This window comes from Gigantopelta aegis, chromosome 3, assembly GCF_016097555.1.
Source record: "Gigantopelta aegis isolate Gae_Host chromosome 3, Gae_host_genome, whole genome shotgun sequence".
Classification (NCBI taxonomy): domain Eukaryota; kingdom Metazoa; phylum Mollusca; class Gastropoda; order Neomphalida; family Peltospiridae; genus Gigantopelta; species Gigantopelta aegis.
This window is the reverse complement of record NC_054701.1, coordinates 312,414-335,773: the sequence shown is the minus strand read 5'-3', so window position 1 is coordinate 335,773 and position 23,360 is coordinate 312,414. Positions and strand designations below refer to the sequence as shown.

General features: G+C 37.9%; 1 protein-coding gene across 1 annotated transcript in view; it reads right to left on the bottom strand.

Moving 5' to 3' along the window:
* The window catches only part of LOC121367331 (tRNA (uracil-5-)-methyltransferase homolog A-like), a 58,121-nt gene extending 34,789 nt beyond the window's left edge, over window positions 1-23,332 (bottom strand). Inside the window, exons 1-3 of the mRNA XM_041491435.1 lie at window positions 23,326-23,332; window positions 9,409-9,515; window positions 8,182-8,328 (exon numbers count right to left, since the gene is read on the bottom strand). Coding sequence (XP_041347369.1) covers window positions 8,182-8,328; window positions 9,409-9,426 — 165 coding nt within the window. The 5' untranslated portion in view covers window positions 9,427-9,515; window positions 23,326-23,332. The remainder of the gene's footprint in view (window positions 1-8,181; window positions 8,329-9,408; window positions 9,516-23,325) is intronic.
* Window positions 23,333-23,360: the final 28 nt, after the last annotated feature.

The window sequence follows — 23,360 nt, the reverse complement described above, 5'->3', positions numbered from 1 at the left end:
GTTTTATCTGTGACGGGTGTATAGAGGGTAAATAACTAGTTTTATCTGTGACGGGTGTAGAGGGTAAATAACTAGTTTTATCTGTGACGGGTGTAGAGAGTAAATGACTAGTTTTACCTGTGACGGGTGTAGAGGGTAAATGACTAGTTTTACCTGTGATAGGTGTAGAGAGTAAATAACTAGTTTTATCTGTGACGGGTGTAGAGAGTAAATAACTAGTTTTATCTGTGACGGGTGTAGAGAGTAAATAACTAGTTTTACCTGTGATAGGTGTAGAGAGTAAATAACTAGTTTTACCTGTGACAGGTGTAGAGGGTAAATTACTAGTTTTACCTGTGATAGGTGTAGAGAGTAAATAACTAGTTTTACCTGTGACAGGTGTAGAGGGTAAATAACTAGTTTTACCTGTGATAGGTGTAGAGAGTAAATAACTAGTTTTACCTGTGACGGGTGTAGAGGGTAAATTACTAGTTTTATCTGTGACAGGTGTAGAGAGTAAATAACTAGTTTTACCTGTGATAGGTGTAGAGAGTAAATTACTAGTTTTATCTGTGACGGGTGTAGAGGGTAAATTACTAGTTTTACCTGTGATAGGTGTAGAGGGTAAATTACTAGTTTTATCTGTGACAGGTGTAGAGGGTAAATTACTAGTTTTATTTGTGATAGGTAGAGAGTAAATAACTAGTTTTACCTGTGATAGGTGTAGAGAGTAAATAACTAGTTTTACCTGTGACAGGTGTAGAGGGTAAATAACAATTTTACCTGTGACAGGTGTAGAGGGTAAATAACTAGTTTTACCTGTGACAGGTGTAGAGAGTAAATAACTAGTTTTATCTGTGACGGGTGTAGAGTAAATAACTAGTTTTACCTGTGACAGGTGTAGAGGGTAAATAACTAGTTTTATCTGTGACGGGTGTAGAGGGTAAATAACTAGTTTTATCTGTGACGGGTGTAGAGAGTAAATGACTAGTTTTACCTGTGATAGGTGTAGAGGGTAAATAACTAGTTTTACCTGTGACGGGTGTAGAGGGTAAATGACTAGTTTTACCTGTGATAGGTGTAGAGGGTAAATAACTAGTTTTACCTGTGATAGGTGTAGAGGGTAAATGACTAGTTTTACCTGTGATAGGTGTAGAGAGTAAATAACTAGTTTTATCTGTGACGGGTGTAGAGAGTAAATAACTAGTTTTATCTGTGACGGGTGTAGAGAGTAAATAACTAGTTTTACCTGTGATAGGTGTAGAGAGTAAATAACTAGTTTTACCTGTGACGGGTGTAGAGGGTAAATTACTAGTTTTATCTGTGACAGGTGTAGAGAGTAAATAACTAGTTTTACCTGTGGTAGGTGTAGAGAGTAAATTACTAGTTTTATCTGTGATGGGTGTAGAGGGTAAATTACTAGTTTTACCTGTGATAGGTGTAGAGGGTAAATTACTAGTTTTATCTGTGACAGGTGTAGAGGGTAAATTACTAGTTTTATTTGTGATAGGTAGAGAGTAAATAACTAGTTTTACCTGTGATAGGTGTAGAGAGTAAATAACTAGTTTTACCTGTGACAGGTGTAGAGGGTAAATAACAATTTTACCTGTGACAGGTGTAAAGGGTAAATAACTAGTTTTACCTGTGACAGGTGTAGAGAGTAAATAACTAGTTTTATCTGTGACGGGTGTAGAGTAAATAACTAGTTTTACCTGTGACAGGTGTAGAGGGTAAATAACTAGTTTTATCTGTGACAGGTGTAGAGAGTAAATAACTAGTTTTATCTGTGATAGGTGTAGAGGGTAAATAACTAGTTTTACCTGTGACAGGTGTAGAGAGTAAATAACTAGTTTTACCTGTGACAGGTGTAGAGAGTAAATAACTAGTTTTACCTGTGACAGGTGTAGAGGGTAAATAACTAGTTTTATCTGTGACGGGTGTAGAGGGTAAATAACTAGTTTTATCTGTGACGGGTGTAGAGAGTAAATGACTAGTTTTACCTGTGATAGGTGTAGAGGGTAAATAACTAGTTTTACCTGTGACGGGTGTAGAGGGTAAATGACTAGTTTTACCTGTGATAGGTGTAGAGGGTAAATAACTAGTTTTACCTGTGATAGGTGTAGAGGGTAAATGACTAGTTTTACCTGTGATAGGTGTAGAGAGTAAATAACTAGTTTTATCTGTGACGGGTGTAGAGAGTAAATAACTAGTTTTATCTGTGACGGGTGTAGAGAGTAAATAACTAGTTTTACCTGTGATAGGTGTAGAGAGTAAATAACTAGTTTTACCTGTGACGGGTGTAGAGGGTAAATTACTAGTTTTATCTGTGACAGGTGTAGAGAGTAAATAACTAGTTTTACCTGTGGTAGGTGTAGAGTAAATTACTAGTTTTATCTGTGATGGGTGTAGAGGGTAAATTACTAGTTTTACCTGTGATAGGTGTAGAGGGTAAATTACTAGTTTTATCTGTGACAGGTGTAGAGGGTAAATTACTAGTTTTATTTGTGATAGGTAGAGAGTAAATAACTAGTTTTACCTGTGATAGGTGTAGAGAGTAAATAACTAGTTTTACCTGTGACAGGTGTAGAGGGTAAATAACAATTTTACCTGTGACAGGTGTAGAGGGTAAATAACTAGTTTTACCTGTGACAGGTGTAGAGAGTAAATAACTAGTTTTATCTGTGACGGGTGTAGAGTAAATAACTAGTTTTACCTGTGACAGGTGTAGAGGGTAAATAACTAGTTTTATCTGTGACAGGTGTAGAGAGTAAATAACTAGTTTTATCTGTGATAGGTGTAGAGGGTAAATAACTAGTTTTACCTGTGACAGGTGTAGAGAGTAAATAACTAGTTTTACCTGTGACAGGTGTAGAGAGTAAATAACTAGTTTTACCTGTGACAGGTGTAGAGGGTAAATAACTAGTTTTACCTGTGACAGGTGTAGAGAGTAAATAACTAGTTTTACCTGCGACAGGTGTAGAGGGTAAATAACTGTTTTACCTGTGATAGGTGTAGAGGGTAAATAACTAGTTTTACCTGTCATAGGTGTAGAGGGTAAATAACTAGTTTTATCTGTCACAGATGTAGAGGGTAAATAACTAGTTTTACCTGTCACAGGCGCAGAGGCTAAATAATTAGTTTTACCTGTGACAGGTGTAGAGGGTAAATAACTAGTTTTACCTGTCACAGGTGTCGAGGCTAAATGACTAGTTTTACCTGTCACAGGTTTAGAGGGTAAATAACTAATTTTACCTGTCACAGGTGAAGAGGCTAAACAACTGGTTTTACCTGTCACAGGTGTAGAGGCTAAATAACTAGTTTTACCTGTCACAGGTGTTGAGGGTAAATAAAGTTTTTTCCTCTTGACAGGAGTAGAACCGGCTGGTAGATACAGGGTTCACAGCTCAGTACCGGCTCCAACCAAAAGCGAGTTCTTAAAGAGCCCAATGGGTAGGTGTAAGGCCATTACAGGGTGTATACTACCAAATCAAATCCCATAGACGACAATAGTAACATATGTGGCTAAAACTCCTACCTGCAATGTATCAATCGACATAAACGCCACGGATATAAATACTACCACCCCTCACACTTAAAGTGAATCAGAAAAAAATGGGGGTCAAGCTGCTTGTTTCTGAGATAACGGGTAGCATCTATGACTACCCTAGTTCTGCACAAAATCTGAGTACTTTTTTTTTTACAGCTACCCCATACATGTTTCAAACACAAGGCCACCTGACACATTGGTACTAGATGAAATAAAATTGCATATTTTTTTTACCCAGATGAAACAATTATTTTTTACAACCAAGACACTCACATTTATAACCAATCACAGGACTTGTGGTGTTCACTTCTCTATTAAAAGTTGAGCGCACCTCGAACTTTGACCCAGCCGGAAGTTATTTGGTTTAGTACTACCTATATCCTCTTCTCTTTCACTAACCAACTAACAACTAACCCACTGTCCTGGACAGACAGCCCAAATAGCTGTGTGTGCCCAGGACAGTGTGCTTGAACCTTAATTGGATAAAAGCACGAAAAAAAGTTGAAATAAAATTTAAAAAACAGGAGTAGAGGGTAAAAAATGTCTTAGCTGTGACAGGTGTAGAGGGTACATCACTAGTTTTACCTGTGAAAGGTCTAGAGAGTAAATTATGTTTTACCTGTGATAGGTGTAGAGGGTAAATAACTAGTTTTATCTGTGACAGGTGTAGAGAGTAAATTACTAGTTTTACCTGTGACGGGTGTAGAGGGTAAATAACTAGTTTTACCTGCGATAGGTGTAGAGGGTAAATTACTAGTTTTACCTGTGATAGGTGTAGAGAGTAAATTACTAGTTTTATCTGTGACAGGTGTAGAGAGTAAATAACTGTTTTATCTGTGATAGGTGTAGAGGGTAAATAACTAGTTTTACCTGTGACAGGTGTAGAGGGTAAATAACTAGTTTTACCTGTGATAGGTGTAGAGTAAATAACTAGTTTTACCTGTGACGGGTGTAGAGAGTAAATAACTAGTTTTACCTGTGACGGGTGTAGAGAGTAAATAACTAGTTTTATCTGTGACGGGTGTATAGAGGGTAAATAACTAGTTTTATCTGTGACGGGTGTAGAGGGTAAATAACTAGTTTTATCTGTGACGGGTGTAGAGAGTAAATGACTAGTTTTACCTGTGACGGGTGTAGAGGGTAAATGACTAGTTTTACCTGTGATAGGTGTAGAGAGTAAATAACTAGTTTTATCTGTGACGGGTGTAGAGAGTAAATAACTAGTTTTATCTGTGACGGGTGTAGAGAGTAAATAACTAGTTTTACCTGTGATAGGTGTAGAGAGTAAATAACTAGTTTTACCTGTGACAGGTGTAGAGGGTAAATTACTAGTTTTACCTGTGATAGGTGTAGAGAGTAAATAACTAGTTTTACCTGTGACAGGTGTAGAGGGTAAATAACTAGTTTTACCTGTGATAGGTGTAGAGAGTAAATAACTAGTTTTACCTGTGACGGGTGTAGAGGGTAAATTACTAGTTTTATCTGTGACAGGTGTAGAGAGTAAATAACTAGTTTTACCTGTGATAGGTGTAGAGAGTAAATTACTAGTTTTATCTGTGACGGGTGTAGAGGGTAAATTACTAGTTTTACCTGTGATAGGTGTAGAGGGTAAATTACTAGTTTTATCTGTGACAGGTGTAGAGGGTAAATTACTAGTTTTATTTGTGATAGGTAGAGAGTAAATAACTAGTTTTACCTGTGATAGGTGTAGAGAGTAAATAACTAGTTTTACCTGTGACAGGTGTAGAGGGTAAATAACAATTTTACCTGTGACAGGTGTAGAGGGTAAATAACTAGTTTTACCTGTGACAGGTGTAGAGAGTAAATAACTAGTTTTATCTGTGACGGGTGTAGAGTAAATAACTAGTTTTACCTGTGACAGGTGTAGAGGGTAAATAACTAGTTTTATCTGTGACGGGTGTAGAGGGTAAATAACTAGTTTTATCTGTGACGGGTGTAGAGAGTAAATGACTAGTTTTACCTGTGATAGGTGTAGAGGGTAAATAACTAGTTTTACCTGTGACGGGTGTAGAGGGTAAATGACTAGTTTTACCTGTGATAGGTGTAGAGGGTAAATAACTAGTTTTACCTGTGATAGGTGTAGAGGGTAAATGACTAGTTTTACCTGTGATAGGTGTAGAGAGTAAATAACTAGTTTTATCTGTGACGGGTGTAGAGAGTAAATAACTAGTTTTATCTGTGACGGGTGTAGAGAGTAAATAACTAGTTTTACCTGTGATAGGTGTAGAGAGTAAATAACTAGTTTTACCTGTGACGGGTGTAGAGGGTAAATTACTAGTTTTATCTGTGACAGGTGTAGAGAGTAAATAACTAGTTTTACCTGTGGTAGGTGTAGAGAGTAAATTACTAGTTTTATCTGTGATGGGTGTAGAGGGTAAATTACTAGTTTTACCTGTGATAGGTGTAGAGGGTAAATTACTAGTTTTATCTGTGACAGGTGTAGAGGGTAAATTACTAGTTTTATTTGTGATAGGTAGAGAGTAAATAACTAGTTTTACCTGTGATAGGTGTAGAGAGTAAATAACTAGTTTTACCTGTGACAGGTGTAGAGGGTAAATAACAATTTTACCTGTGACAGGTGTAAAGGGTAAATAACTAGTTTTACCTGTGACAGGTGTAGAGAGTAAATAACTAGTTTTATCTGTGACGGGTGTAGAGTAAATAACTAGTTTTACCTGTGACAGGTGTAGAGGGTAAATAACTAGTTTTATCTGTGACAGGTGTAGAGAGTAAATAACTAGTTTTATCTGTGATAGGTGTAGAGGGTAAATAACTAGTTTTACCTGTGACAGGTGTAGAGAGTAAATAACTAGTTTTACCTGTGACAGGTGTAGAGAGTAAATAACTAGTTTTACCTGTGACAGGTGTAGAGGGTAAATAACTAGTTTTATCTGTGACGGGTGTAGAGGGTAAATAACTAGTTTTATCTGTGACGGGTGTAGAGAGTAAATGACTAGTTTTACCTGTGATAGGTGTAGAGGGTAAATAACTAGTTTTACCTGTGACGGGTGTAGAGGGTAAATGACTAGTTTTACCTGTGATAGGTGTAGAGGGTAAATAACTAGTTTTACCTGTGATAGGTGTAGAGGGTAAATGACTAGTTTTACCTGTGATAGGTGTAGAGAGTAAATAACTAGTTTTATCTGTGACGGGTGTAGAGAGTAAATAACTAGTTTTATCTGTGACGGGTGTAGAGAGTAAATAACTAGTTTTACCTGTGATAGGTGTAGAGAGTAAATAACTAGTTTTACCTGTGACGGGTGTAGAGGGTAAATTACTAGTTTTATCTGTGACAGGTGTAGAGAGTAAATAACTAGTTTTACCTGTGGTAGGTGTAGAGTAAATTACTAGTTTTATCTGTGATGGGTGTAGAGGGTAAATTACTAGTTTTACCTGTGATAGGTGTAGAGGGTAAATTACTAGTTTTATCTGTGACAGGTGTAGAGGGTAAATTACTAGTTTTATTTGTGATAGGTAGAGAGTAAATAACTAGTTTTACCTGTGATAGGTGTAGAGAGTAAATAACTAGTTTTACCTGTGACAGGTGTAGAGGGTAAATAACAATTTTACCTGTGACAGGTGTAGAGGGTAAATAACTAGTTTTACCTGTGACAGGTGTAGAGAGTAAATAACTAGTTTTATCTGTGACGGGTGTAGAGTAAATAACTAGTTTTACCTGTGACAGGTGTAGAGGGTAAATAACTAGTTTTATCTGTGACAGGTGTAGAGAGTAAATAACTAGTTTTATCTGTGATAGGTGTAGAGGGTAAATAACTAGTTTTACCTGTGACAGGTGTAGAGAGTAAATAACTAGTTTTACCTGTGACAGGTGTAGAGAGTAAATAACTAGTTTTACCTGTGACAGGTGTAGAGGGTAAATAACTAGTTTTACCTGTGACAGGTGTAGAGAGTAAATAACTAGTTTTACCTGCGACAGGTGTAGAGGGTAAATAACTGTTTTACCTGTGATAGGTGTAGAGGGTAAATAACTAGTTTTACCTGTCATAGGTGTAGAGGGTAAATAACTAGTTTTACCTGCGACAGGTGTAGAGGGTAAATAACTGTTTTACCTGTGATAGGTGTAGAGGGTAAATAACTAGTTTTATCTGTGATAGGTGTAGAGGGTAAATAACTAGTTTTACCTGTGACAGGTGTAGAGAGTAAATTACTAGTTTTACCTGTGATAGGTGTAGAGTAAATAACTAGTTTTACCTGTGACAGGTGTAGAGGGTAAATTACTAGTTTTACCTGTGATAGGTGTAGAGAGTAAATAACTAGTTTTATCTGTGACAGGTGTAGAGAGTAAATAACTAGTTTTACCTGTGACGGGTGTAGAGAGTAAATAACTAGTTTTACCTGTGATAGGTGTAGAGGGTAAATAACTAGTTTTACCTGTGATAGGTGTAGAGGGTAAATAACTAGTTTTACCTGTGATAGGTGTAGAGGGTAAATTACTAGTTTTATCTGTGACAGGTGTTGAGGGTAAATAAGGTTTTATCTGTGACAGGTGTTGAGGGTAAATACGGTTTTACATGTGACAGGTGTTGAGGGTAAATAAGGTATTACCTGTGACAGGTCTAGAGAGTAAATTACGTTTTACCTGTGATGGGTGTTGAGGGTAAATAAGGTTTTACCTGTGACAGGTGTTGAGGGTGAAACTCGACAACTGCCATGATCTGTGAGCCGAGCGTCGTTCTCACCGTGAGCTGGTGCCAATGACCGTGGTGAGATTCCGGGTCAAACACAGCCATCCGGGATTCCTTGAGGAACTCCTCAAAACACTGCATAGAAAACACACCAGGTGATCACTGGACGGCAAACTGACCAATGTTCTAGCTGGCACCCGGCCCCATACCTTCATTATAGCTGCCAGTCGTAATGACTCGAGATGGGCAGGACAGTATACCAGTCTATAGCCGCTGTCAGTTTTACCGCTAGAAAGCACTTTAAAATCTACACTGATGAAATTTTATTTCCATCTAACACCAAAATATAATTTCCATCTGACAGCCAAAAGTAAAGTGCCTATAGAAGACAAATGGTTAATTGAGAAGTTAGTTAATGTAGATTTGAAACCTGTTTCTTAGTTATGAAAAAACATTAGTTAATCAAAGTTCCTGAAATACTTTTGATAGAATGTTGTATTGATTCTTCACCAAGTCAAAATGGGTTAATTAAGGAAATTGTTATTCATGGTATTAATGCAGCTCCTCCTGCCTCCTACAAAACCATATTACTTTACTTCCTAATGTGAAAGATTTATAAGGAATATATGGACAAAGTTTCAAATTCCATTTAACACCAAACTAATATTTTGAAATATGCCCAAATTATGAAAATCCCCTTGCGATTGAATCATCCTATTCCTATATTTGAAGTTTCATGAAAATTGCAAAAACAAATGAAGTCATGATGTCGTATAATTTCTACTTTTGGTAACAACGACCGTGAACTTCAATGTAAAAAGGACAAACCAAACTGGTTCAAGATGTCATGGTACTATTCCTAGTTGAAGTTTGAGGAACATCGTATGAGAAATGAAGTCGCTAGACTGGTGAAGTTGTATTTCTATTTTCAGTACCAGTGACCTTCCAATGCAGAGAGGCTAAATGCAAACTGGTTCAAAATATCATGATTCTATTCCTATATTTGATGTTTCATGAAAATCAGTTGACAAAAAAAATTGGTGACATCATGTCACATTGTGGAAGGACGATATATCCCCTTGACGACTTATCGCAAGGGGATACAAATAATACCTCACACATATCAGCCCTTATGAGCAATTAAATGTTATAATGATTAGTGAACAACTAATCGCCAAATAACTAAATTATTTTTTTGTGTAAAAGTATGATTACTTGAACAACTTTCTTCATTTTGCTGGGTATTATTTCAATAACATCGGGATTTCCCACACACTTGCTGCCATCTCTATACAGGCCAAAACGGAATCCAACCACTGGATCTGTGGAAACAAAACAAACAAAATTAATTTACCACCATATCGTCATATTGTGTATAAATTTATCACTATATCGTCATATGGTTTATAAATTTACCACTATATCATCATATTGTTTATAAATTTACAACTATATTGTAATACTGTTTATAAATTTACCACTATATCGTCATAAATTTACCACTATATCATCATATTGTTTATAAATTTACTACTATATCGTCATGTCGTTTATAAATTTATCACTATATCGTCATGTCGTTTATAAATTTACCACTATATCGTCATGTCGTTTATAAATTTACCACTATATCGTAGTTCTGGAACTGCGGACGATTTTATCCCGATAAAAACTTACAGAAACAAGCTATGTTGAATTGTTTTAAATTAATATGATTGAAATTGGGTGCTATTTTATAATTCTTGAAGTTAACACATCCTTACTTTTTTCAATTTTGACAACTCGGACGAAACATACTTAAAATGTTTATTCTCTTGGCGGATTAATCACCGATATCAGTCCCTATTTTGGGAGGTTACAATTTTTATGGTCCCAGTAAGAAATTTGCGGGTTCTGTGCAGGATCCGAATGGCACCTATCGCCCATGAAAACATATCAGGTTTAACTCTTTCACCATGACAGGCCGGTATACCGGCTAGCAATACCAGTGCCTCTCACCACGACAGGCCGGTTTAGCGGCTTGTAACACCTGTTCATATTTGGCGCCGAGTGACGCGTCAATATTATAATTAGACAAAATCTCGCGCGACCATAGCTGCCATGTGACACACTGTAATGGCTGCGCCCATGTTCTAGCAAATTTTGAATGAGTTTTTCCAAGTTTATACTGATATTCTGACTGTAATTAAACATGAACCGAGGTGACGAAATTTCGTCTGTTGAAAACAATGGTTGCGATTCAGATGACGGGTTTTCCGATGATGAAATGTGGGATAATATGGACTTTGGTGCATTTGATTTAATCGAGATTGGCGATCGTGAACGAAATGTCATTCAACATGGCAATTTAGAAAAAAATGATACCGATGACGAGTTACAAGATGACTTGCCACTGTTTTACCACGCGCCTGAGTTTACCTGGACACATGAGCCATATTCGGTTACCTGCAGATCAACGTTTACTAAAAATCCGGGGCCCGTAAAAGTGTTTGACGTCAACACAAACACCATAGAGTACTTTTCGCTATTTTATTCCAATACAGTGTATGGAAAAATTGTGTAATTTACCAACATGAATGCCAAAAAAAAGCGTGATACAGATCCTGCTAACAACAAATGTGTGTGGTATGATATAACTGTTGATGAAATGAAAGCTTAATTTTGCAAAAGCATTGTAAATATATATTTTAAAATTATAACTGGAATGTTAATTAATTAATTATCCAACAAGAAAAACATTTGTACTGTTTGTTTTTTTAAATTACCAGTCCTACCTACTCAAATAGGCGAGTAATATGCATAGTTTACCTGTAATTACCAGATTTATACCTGTTGAATCTAACATTTTTAAAGTATTATTTTTTTTATCTAGACAGCCGTCCATTCACCTTTCTGGAAATGTATAGCCTATAACTAAAATTAATGATAAAACAAGAAGTTTTATCCTTTAACAAACATAATCATAAATCTGCTATTTAAACTCAGTGTGCAGGGAAGGTCAAGACTGTAAAACTTAGTGGTGAAAGAGTTAAGGGAATCAAATGCTGTGATTGGCCGAAATACTTTACGGGTCATTGGGATTACCAGCAAGGTGCGGAAACGTTTATACATGTACCACTTGAAAACCCCCACAAAAAACCCCTGAAATGAACCATGGGCCTAAAACCGCAGTTTTCGGTAACATCAAATATTCATCGCATCGATAATTGTAATGTACTTGCATGCCATGTAAACACTTCCATTCAGCATACTTGTCTTACCCTGCCACATTTCAGCACGGCTAGGTACGTCTTACCATGCCACAATTCAGCACGACTAGATACATGTCTTACCCTGCCACATTTCAGCACGACTAGATACATGTCTTACCCTGCCACATTTCAGCTGTCATCCACTATTTAAAGATTTCCATTCAGCATGACTAGATACATGTCTTACCCTGCCACATTTCAGCTGTCATCCACTATTTAAAGATTTCCATTCAGCATGACTAGATACATGTCTTACCCTGCCACAATTCAGCTGTCATCCACTATTTAAAGATTTCCATTCAGCATGACTAGATACATGTCTTACCCTGCCACATTTCAGCTGTCATCCACCATTTAAAGATTTCCATTCAGCATGACTAGATACCTGTCTTACCCTGCCACATTTCAGCTGTCATCCACTATTTAAAGATTTCCATTCAGCATGACTAGATACATGTCTAGATACATGTCTTACACAATTCAGCTGTCATCCACCATTAAAGATTTCCATTCAGCATGACTAGATACCTGTCTTACCCTGCCAATTCAGCTGTCATCCACCATCCATTCAGCATGACTAGATACCTGTCTTACCCTGCCACAATTCAGCATGACTAGATACATGTCTTACCCTGCCACAATTCAGCTGTCATCCACCATTTAAAGATTTCCATTCAGCATGACTAGATACCTGTCTTACCCTGCCACAATTCAGCATGACTAGATACATGTCTTACCCTGCCACAATTCAGCTGTCATCCACCATTTAAAGATTTCCATTCAGCATGACTAGATACCTGTCTTACCCTGCCACCATTCAGCATGACTAGATACATGTCTTACCCTGCCACAATTCAGCTGTCATCCACCATTTAAAGATTTCCATTCAGCATGACTAGATACTTGTCTTACCCTGCCACAATTCAGCTGTCATCCACCATTTAAAGATTTCCATTCAGCATGACTAGATACCTGTCTTACCCTGCCACAATTCAGCATGACTAGATACATGTCTTACCCTGCCACAATTCAGCTGTCATCCACCATTTAACGATTTCCATTCAGCATGACTAGATACCTGTCTTACCCTGCCACCATTCAGCATGACTAGATACATGTCTTACCCTGCCACAATTCAGCATGACTAGATACATGTCTTACCCTGCCATAATTCAGCTGTCATCCACCATTTAAAGATTTCCATTCAGCATGACTAGATACCTGTCTTACCCTGCCACAATTCAGCATGACTAGATACATGTCTTACCCTGCCACAATTCAGCTGTCATCCACCATTTAACGATTTCCATTCAGCATGACTAGATACCTGTCTTACCCTGCCACCATTCAGCATGACTAGATACATGTCTTACCCTGCCACAATGCAGCATGACTAGATACATGTCTTACCCTGCCACAATTCAGCTGTCATCCACCATTTAAAGATTTCCATTCAGAATGACTTGATACCTGTCTTACCGTGCCACAATTCAGCATGACTAGATACATGTCTTACCCTGCCACAATTCAGCTGTCATCCACCATTTAAAGATTTCCATTCAGCATGACTAGATACATGTCTTACCCTGCCACATTTCAGCTGTCATCCACTATTTAAAGATTTCCATTCAGCATGACTAGATACCTGTCTTACCTTGCCACAATTCAGCTGTCATCCACCATTTAAAGATTTCCATTCAGCATGACTAGATATCTGTCTTACCGTGCCACATTTCAGCTGTCATCCACCATTTCAAGATTTCCATTCAGCATGACTAGATATCTGTCTTACCGTGCCACATTTCAGCTGTCATCCACCATTTAAAGATTTCCATTCAGCATGACTAGATACCTGTCTTACCCTGCCACAATTCAGCTGTCATCCACTATTTAAAGTTTTCCATTCAGCATGACTAGATACCTGTCTTACCCTGCCACAATTCAGCTGTCATCCACTATTTAAAGATTTCCATTCAGCATGACTAGATACCTGTCTTACCTTGCCACAATTCAGCTGTCATCCACCATTTAAAGATTTCCATTCAGCATGACTAGATATCTGTCTTACCGTGCCACAATTCAGCATGACTAGATACCTGTCTTACCCTGCCACAATTCAGCATGACTAGATACATGTTTTACCTTGCCACATTTCAGCATGACTAGATACATGTCTTACCCTGCCACATTTCAGCTGTCATCCACTATTTAAAGATTTCCATTCAGCATGACTAGATACATGTCTTACCCTGCCATATTTCAGCATGACTAGATACATGTCTTACCCTGCCACAATTCAGCTGTCATCCACCATTTAAAGATTTCCATTCAGTATGACTAGATACCTGTCTTACCCTGCCACAATTCAGCTGTCATCCACCATTTAAAGATTTCCATTCAGCATGACTAGATACATATCTTACCCTGCCACATTTCAGCTGTCATCCACTATTTAAAGATTTCCATTCAGCATGACTAGATACCTGTCTTACCCTGTCACATTTCAGCTGTCATCCACTATTTAAAGATTTCCATTCAGAATGACTAGATACCTGTCTTACCGTGCCACAATTCAGCATGACTAGATACATGTCTTACCCTGCCACAATTCAGATGTCATCCACCATTTAAAGATTTCCATTCAGCATGACTAGATACATGTCTTACCCTGCCACATTTCAGCTGTCATCCACTATTTAAAGATTTCCATTCAGCATGCCTAGATACCTGTCTTACCTTGCCACAATTCAGCTGTCATCCACCATTTAAAGATTTCCATTCAGCATGACTAGATATCTGTCTTACCGTGCCACATTTCAGCTGTCATCCACCATTTCAAGATTTCCATTCAGCATGACTAGATATCTGTCTTACCGTGCCACATTTCAGCTGTCATCCACCATTTAAAGATTTCCATTCAGCATGACTAGATACCTGTCTTACCCTGCCACAATTCAGCTGTCATCCACTATTTAAAGATTTCCATTCAGCATGACTAGATACCTGTCCCTGCCACAATTCAGCTGTCATCCACTATTTAAAGATTTCCATTCAGCATGACTAGATACCTGTCTTACCTTGCCACAATTCAGCTGTCATCCACCATTTAAAGATTTCCATTCAGCATGACTAGATATCTGTCTTACCCTGCCACAATTCAGCATGACTAGATACCTGTCTTACCCTGCCACAATTCAGCATGACTAGATACATGTTTTACCTTGCCACATTTCAGCATGACTAGATACATGTCTTACCCTGCCACATTTCAGCTGTCATCCACTATTTAAAGATTTCCATTCAGCATGACTAGATACATGTCTTACCCTGCCACATTTCAGCATGACTAGATACATGTCTTACCCTGCCACAATTCAGCTGTCATCCACCATTTAAAGATTTCCATTCAGTATGACTAGATACCTGTCTTACCCTGCCACAATTCAGCTGTCATCCACCATTTAAAGATTTCCATTCAGCATGACTAGATACATCCACCATTTAAAGATTTCCATTCAGCATGACTAGATACATCTTACCCTGTCACATTTCAGCTGTCATCCACTATTTAAAGATTTCCATTCAGCATGACTAGATACCTGTCTTACCCTGTCACATTTCAGCTGTCATCCACTATTTAAAGATTTCCATTCAGAATGACTTGATACCTGTCTTACCGTGCCACAATTCAGCATGACTAGATACATGTCTTACCCTGCCACAATTCAGCTGTCATCCACCATTTAAAGATTTCCATTCAGCATGACTAGATACATGTCTTACCCTGCCACATTTCAGCTGTCATCCACTATTTAAAGATTTCCATTCAGCATGACTAGATACCTGTCTTACCTTGCCACAATTCAGCTGTCATCCACCATTTAAAGATTTCCATTCAGCATGACTAGATATCTGTCTTACCGTGCCACATTTCAGCTGTCATCCACCATTTCAAGATTTCCATTCAGCATGACTAGATATCTGTCTTACCGTGCCACATTTCAGCTGTCATCCACCATTTAAAGATTTCCATTCAGCATGACTAGATACCTGTCTTACCCTGCCACAATTCAGCTGTCATCCACTATTTAAAGATTTCCATTCAGCATGACTAGATACCTGTCTTACCCTGCCACAATTCAGCTGTCATCCACTATTTAAAGATTTCCATTCAGCATGACTAGATACCTGTCTTACCTTGCCACAATTCAGCTGTCATCCACCATTTAAAGATTTCCATTCAGCATGACTAGATATCTGTCTTACCCTGCCACAATTCAGCATGACTAGATACCTGTCTTACCCTGCCACAATTCAGCATGACTAGATACATGTTTTACCTTGCCACATTTCAGCATGACTAGATACATGTCTTACCCTGCCACATTTCAGCTGTCATCCACTATTTAAAGATTTCCATTCAGCATGACTAGATACATGTCTTACCCTGCCACATTTCAGCATGACTAGATACATGTCTTACTCTGCCACAATTCAGCTGTCATCCACCATTTAAAGATTTCCATTCAGTATGACTAGATACCTGTCTTACCCTGCCACAATTCAGCTGTCATCCACTATTTAAAGATTTCCATTCAGCATGATTAGATACCTGTCTTACCCTGCCACAATTCAGCATGACTAGATACATGTCTTACCCTGCCACATTTCAGCATGACTAGATACATGTCTTACCCTGCCACAATTCAGCTGTCATCCACCATTTAAAGATTTCCATTCAGTATGACTAGATACCTGTCTTACCCTGCCAGAATTCAGCTGTCATCCACCATTTAAAGATTTCCATTCAGCATGATTAGATACTTGTCTTACCCTGCCACAATTCAGCTGTCATCCACCATTTAAAGATTTCCATTCAGCATGACTAGATACCTGTCTTACCCTGCCACAATTCAGGTGTCATCCACCATTTAAAGATTTCCATTCAGCATGACTAGATACCTGTCTTACCCTGCCACAATTCAGCTGTCATCCACCATTTAAAGATTTCCATTCAGCATGACTAGATACCTGTCTTAACCTGCCACCATTCAGCATGACTAGATACATGTCTTACCCTGCCACAATTCAGCTGTCATCCACCATTTAAAGATTTCCATTCAGTATGACTAGATACCTGTCTTACCCTGCCACAATTCAGCTGTCATCCACCATTTAAAGATTTCCATTCAGCATGACTAGATACCTGTCTTAACCTGCCACCATTCAGCATGACTAGATACATGTCTTACCCTGCCACAATTCAGCTGTCATCCACCATTTAAAGATTTCCATTCAGTACGACTAGATACCTGTCTTACCCTGCCACAATTCAGCTGTCATCCACTATTCAAAGATTTCCATTCAGCATGACTAGATACCTGTCTTACCCTGCCACAATTCAGCATGACTAGATACATGTCTTACCCTGCCACATTCAGCTGTCATCACCATTTGACTAGATACATGTCTTACCCTGCCACAATTCAGCTGTCATCCACCATTTAAAGATTTCCATTAAGCATGACTAGATACCTGTCTTACCCTGCCGCAATTCAGCTGTCATCCACTATTTAAAGATTTCCATTCAGCATGATACCTGTCTTACCCTGCCACAATTCAGCTGTCATCCACTATTTAAAGATTTCCATTCAGCATGACTAGATACCTGTCTTACCGTGCCAGAATTCAGCATGAATAGATACATGTCTTACCCTGCCACAATTCAGCTGTCATCCACCATTTAAAGATTTCCATTCAGCATGACTAGATACGTGTCTTACCCTGCCACAATTTAGCATGACTAGATACATGTCTTACCCTGCCACAGTTCAGCTGTCATCCACCATTTAAAGATTTCCATTCAGTATGACTAGATACCTGTCTTACCCTGCCACAATTCCAGTGGTCAATCACTATTTCAAGATTTCCCTTTTTTTTCTAACGGAAAATTATAATTATTTGGTTGTAATTGTTTTATGGGGCTATATTATAGTAGAAGGTATAACATTTACTATTAAGCTTCTGACTACTGCAGGCGAGATATCTCGCCCGATGTCACGTCAATCGATATACTGTACACTGTATACAGTGCATTCCCCAATTCATATTTCCCGCCGTTTTGCACACGACACTCACCGGAAACGGAAATATAATTAAAGAAAAAAGATTTTTTTTACAAAATGGTGGCTTTTGTTTTGATTTTTTCAATTGAAAATACCTTGAAATTTTGAGTTCAAAAAGTGGTTTTCGGCAAGTATTTTCGCTTGACAACAATGGCGGCACGTCGCGGTCATTTTCAGGGATCGATAGCTGATTGTGACAGCTAATTTGATAATAAATTTGATCGTTTTACCAACAACGAAAATTACCAAATATTGCAATATGAATCTTAGTTCGGGTTTAAAAAAAAAATCTGGTCAGAAAAGCACTGTTATCGGGAATAATGGACATAAATACTGGACAGCTGGCCACAAATGCCCGTAAGTAAACGCAACTTTTTCGATTTTTTGCCTAATTGTAATCACCATTAGCCGATCTAAAATAATACAAATTACAAAAAAAGACACGAAAATAATACTTACCAATTAATATATGAACTTTATTTCATGTTTTTATAAAACATTTAAGTGAATATATGTGAGTAAAAATTATAAACTTGTACCCACTCAACGTGGTTTTTGTTAAAAATTAATCCAGTAGTCTAAAGGTTAAAGCAGAACTTATTAAACAATTTTGGTGAGAAGCCATCATTATGTATTCTCGAAACTGCACCATTAAGTATCATTAACACACAGGAAAATTGGTGTTTTTGTCATTTGAATATTTATTTGATTCCATTCAAAGATGTAACTTTAGACACATTATTTAGTGAATATTACTGTAATATATTTGGTTATATATACATATTTGGTTCAGTGTTTAGTAGGACCAATATAATTATGTTATGTACAGTATTTAAACACTGATTAGTACCAGTTAAATAGTTAATGTTGTATTGCAGCATAGCAATAAACAGAAACGGTCTTATCTGGGTTCCATGACGAATGGCAGTTATTTACTTTTTGTATTTAAATTGTAACCCATGCATTACACTGGTGACGAGGATGGGATCGCTTCAGATATGTGTAACAACATTCAATGATGATAAAAAAAAACCCATTGATCTGGTGTTAAAATAGAATGAGTATGGCCCAGTTTGGAAACATTTTGGAGTTTCGTTCGGACATTAACCATTTGAGAACTATTTAGAACGATTTGAGTTATGGGTTGCCACGAATGAAATCGCAGAAGATAAACAGAAAAATATGTTTTTGGCATTGTTAGGGCCAGACACTTATGGTGTTTTAAAGGACATATTACGCCCAGAGATTCCTGCAAACAAAACATTTGCAGAATGCAAAACAGCTCTACAAAATCATTATCGTCCTAAAAAGTTGATAATTGCAGAACGGTTTCGATTTTATCATTGTGTTCAAGAGCAAGTACAGAGTGTAGCTGAGTTTGTTATAATTCTCAAACGTCTGGCTGGTACATGTGGGTTTGGTGCATTTCTGAATGAGGCTTTGAGAGACCCGTTTGTTTGTGGTATTAAATGTAAAATTACACAGAAAACTTTGCTCACAAAGGCAGAACTCACATTTGCATCAGCAATCGAGACGGCAAAATCACTAGAATTGGCAGAGCAAGATTTAGAAGACATTACTGCAAAGGGGCATACTAGTTCAGGGGCGATCAACAAACTGTTTTCAAGTAATAACATTAATAAACAATATATGAAGGGAAGAAAGAAACAGGGTTCTCAGAAACAAACATTAGACCAGCAGACATGTTATCGTTGTGGTGGACATCATGACCACTGGAAATGTTGTTTTAAAAGTGAGTTATGCCATGTCTGTTCGAAGGTGGGTCACATTGCAAAAATGTGTAGATTAAGTACAAGTCAATCAGATAAAGAGTTTTCTGGTCATGCGCGTCACGTGGGTACAGGTTCACAGGATTCCGAAGATGAAATAATGTCTGTATATGCAACGTCTGGAACAAGCAGGGCTATTTTTGTTCCTATGCAAACTAGCAGGTGTTGATGTCAAGTTGCAATTAGATACTGGTGCATCAGAAACAATTATTTCGGAGAAGCTGTATAGAGAGAAATTGTCAAAATTAAAATTGTCTCCTGCCGACATGCGCTTGAAATCGTATACGAACAATAGTGTCAAGCTCATTGATAAAATGCATTTACAGGTGATGTATGAAAATCAAACATACAAACTACCAATGTATGTAGTTTTTGGTGATAAACCAGGACTTCCGGGAAGACGTTGGTTGAAAGAAATTCGGCTGAACTGGTGCAAGATTGGTGAGGAGCTGCAGATAGGTCCACAGGCTTTAAACAAAAGGAAAGATCAGGTTAACCTTACTGAGACAAAGGAAAGTTTAGATAGTATTCTAAAGAAACATAATGAGGTTTTTAACAGTTCTGGGGGACCAATTGAAGGATTTAAGGCAAGAATTCACATGAAAAAAGGAACAGATCCAGTATTTCGCAAGGCAAGACCAGTTGCTTATGCTTTAAAGGAACCTACAGAAAGAGAACTGCAACACAAGATCGATACTGACATACTTCCACCAGTAGAAAAAAGTGAGTGGGCAACACCTGTAGTGGTTGTTCCAATAAGAGGTGGCAAAGAAGTACGTCTTTGTGGAGATTACAGTGTGACTGTGAATTCCAAAACTGAATTAAATCATTATCCATTGCCAAATACAGAAGATTTGTTTGCAACCTTGGCTGGTGGAACAGTGTTTACAAAGTTAGACATGGCTCATGCATATACACAGCTTGAAGTATATGACAAATCCAAGGAATATTTGACATACACTCACAAAGAATTGATGCTGGGAAATCGGTTAATGTATGGAGTCAATGTTGCACCTGCTGTGTTTCAAAATGTTATGGAAAGAATGCTCCAAGGAATAGATGGTGTAACAATTTTTCTGGATGATATTCTATATTGCTAGAGTTGGTCAAGTTCTTGATAGTTTGGAGAAACAAAGTGAACATTAAAGGACACAAGTGTGAATTTGGTGTCTCAAAACAGACATATCTTGGTCATGAAATAGATGCTGAAGGAAGACGCCCTACCAAGGAGAAAGTATAAGCTATTCTACAGGCACCAACACCAGAAAATCTAAGAGCTGAGAGCTTATCTGGGACTCTTAAAACTATTATGGCAAGTTTTTACCTGATCTGTCCACCTTACTAGCTCCACTGAACAACCTGTTGAAGGTCGATGTTTCTTGGAACTGGTCAGATGTTTGTCAACAGGCCTTTGAGCAAACCAAGGCCTTGATAGTAAGCGATCGTGTACTTGTGCATTATGATCCACGGAACCCATTAAAGCTTGCATGCGATGCCTCTCCATATGGTGTATCTGCAGTAATTTCTCATAGTATGGACGATGGGTCAGAGCAACCCATAGCCTTTGCGTCACGGACCCTCTCATCAGCTGAGAAAAAGTGGGCCCAAATTGAAAAAGAAGGTTTGGTGATCATCTTTGGTGTGAAGAAATTCCAAAAATATTTGTTTGGTAGATCTTTTACATTACTGACAGATCATCAACCATTGACAAGCATATTCAACTTAACGAAGGCAGTACCAACTCTAGCAGCTGCAAGAATGCAACGGTGGGCACTCATTCTGGCTGCATATACCATTATGACATACAATATAGAAAATCCGAAGAACATTCTAATGCTGATGCCCTATCACGACTTCCGTGGGAGGAATCTGACCTGGCAGGACAGGCAGAGGTGTTTCAGTTATCAAATGTGACAGAGTTACCTACTGAAGCCAAAGAAGTGTGTGAGGAAACACAGAAAGATTTGATTCTTCATAAAGTGTGGTATTACACAATGAATGGATGGCCAAACTACATTGAGGACGACAATCTAAGTCCTTACTTTTAGAGGAGAGAGGAACTCTCAGCAGATCAAGGATGTGTTCTATGGGGGCTCACGGTTGTCATTCCACCAAAGTTGCGTGAATCTCTCCTGAAAGCCTACACGAGGAACACCCAGGAATTTGTCAAATGAAATTCTTGGCACAAAGTTACTTATGGTGGCCAGGTTTAGATAAGGACATTGAAGAAAAGGTTCGGAACTGTCAAACTTGTCTGGCTGTAGCAAACAACCCACCGGCTGCACCACTGCATCCATGGAAATGGACAACTCGAGTTTTTCAAAGGATTCACCTAGACTTTGCTGAGAAAGATTGACAGAATTTCTTGGTGATAGTAGATAGTTATTCCAAGTGGTTGGAAGTTTTTCCAATGAACAGTACTACAAGCTCGAGTACAATTCATCAGCTAAGAAGCTTGTTTGCTGCTCAAGGGCTACCAGAGGAGATGGTGACTGATAATGGTCCACAATTCAAATCGCAAGAATTCAAGGAATTCATGACCTTAAATGGAATCAAGCATACTTTAGTTCCACCGTACCATCCTGCCTCAAATGGAGCTGCTGAACGTTCTGTCCAGATTTTAAAACGGGCTCTTGAAAAACAAGTGCTTGACAAGTATGCAGGGGGTAATCGTGGTGACTTGAATCGTTGATTGAGTAATTTCTTACTTCACTACAGAATAACTCCGCAAACAACAATGGGCAAATCCCCATCAGAGTTGTTTCTAAAACGGCAAATACGTAACAGACTCACTTTGCTGAAACCCAGATTGGAAGATCATGTTGAACAAAAACAAGAAAAACAAAAAATGTTCCACAACAGACACAGTACGCGCCAACGCAGTGTTGAGGTTGGCAAGATTGTTAGTGTTCGTTCACATAGGGGAGAGGTTGAAAAGTGGTTGCCTGGCACTGTTATGAAACATCTTGGACCACTTACCAACTTGGTTGAAGTAAATGGAAATACTCGTTATGTTCACATTGAACATATTCTTCCATATGGTAGGAGTGGGGAAGTTCAGAATCTTCCCACTAGATCAAAGTCATTTCTCGTCCGGAATGGTACACTGACAAACATTGTTCATGAAGTACAAAATCCAGTTCAGTCAGCACAGCACATACCACAGACGTTATCCACAGAGAATACGACATCCGCCAAGGCATCTTGACTTGTAAACATTAACCAAGATGTGTGTGAAAGAATTATATATTAGTTCGAACATAAGCTACCCAGTCAATTTCATTTGGAGTTAGTAACCATTAGTAGTTTGTTTAGTTAACTAAAATTAATTTACTATTGTTTATATGTTGTTGTAAAAGGCAATTTCAGGTTGTGGTTGGAGTTGGTGACAAACTTGTTGTGCATGATCCATAAAACAGACTTCATTATCTCAGATGGAACTACGATATTAGATTCAATGAACAGTCTTAAGTAGTTGAATTCACCACATGGAATAGTTCTACAATTACTATGATGACTGTTATTTATATTTGTGTGTACATGTTCATTAGAAGGGAGGAGTGTAATATATTTGGTTATATATATATATATATATATATATCTACATGTGTATTTGGTCCGGTGTTTAGTAGGACCAACATAATTATGTTATGTACCGGTACAGTATAAACACTGACTAGTACCAGTTAAATAGTTAATGTTGTATTGCAACGTAGCAATAAATACAAACTGTCTTATCATGGTTCCATGACGAATGGCAGTTATTTACTTTTTGTATTTAAATTGTAACCCATGCATTACAATTTCCTTGTCCATTTAAAGATGTTGTAACTGTAGACACATTACTTAGTGAATATTACCTTGTCCATTTAAAGATGATGTAACTGTAGACACATTATTTAGTGAATATTACCTTGTCCATTTAAAGATGTTGTAACTGTAGACACATTATTTAGTGAATATTACCTTGTCCATTTAAAGTTGTAACTGTAGACACATTA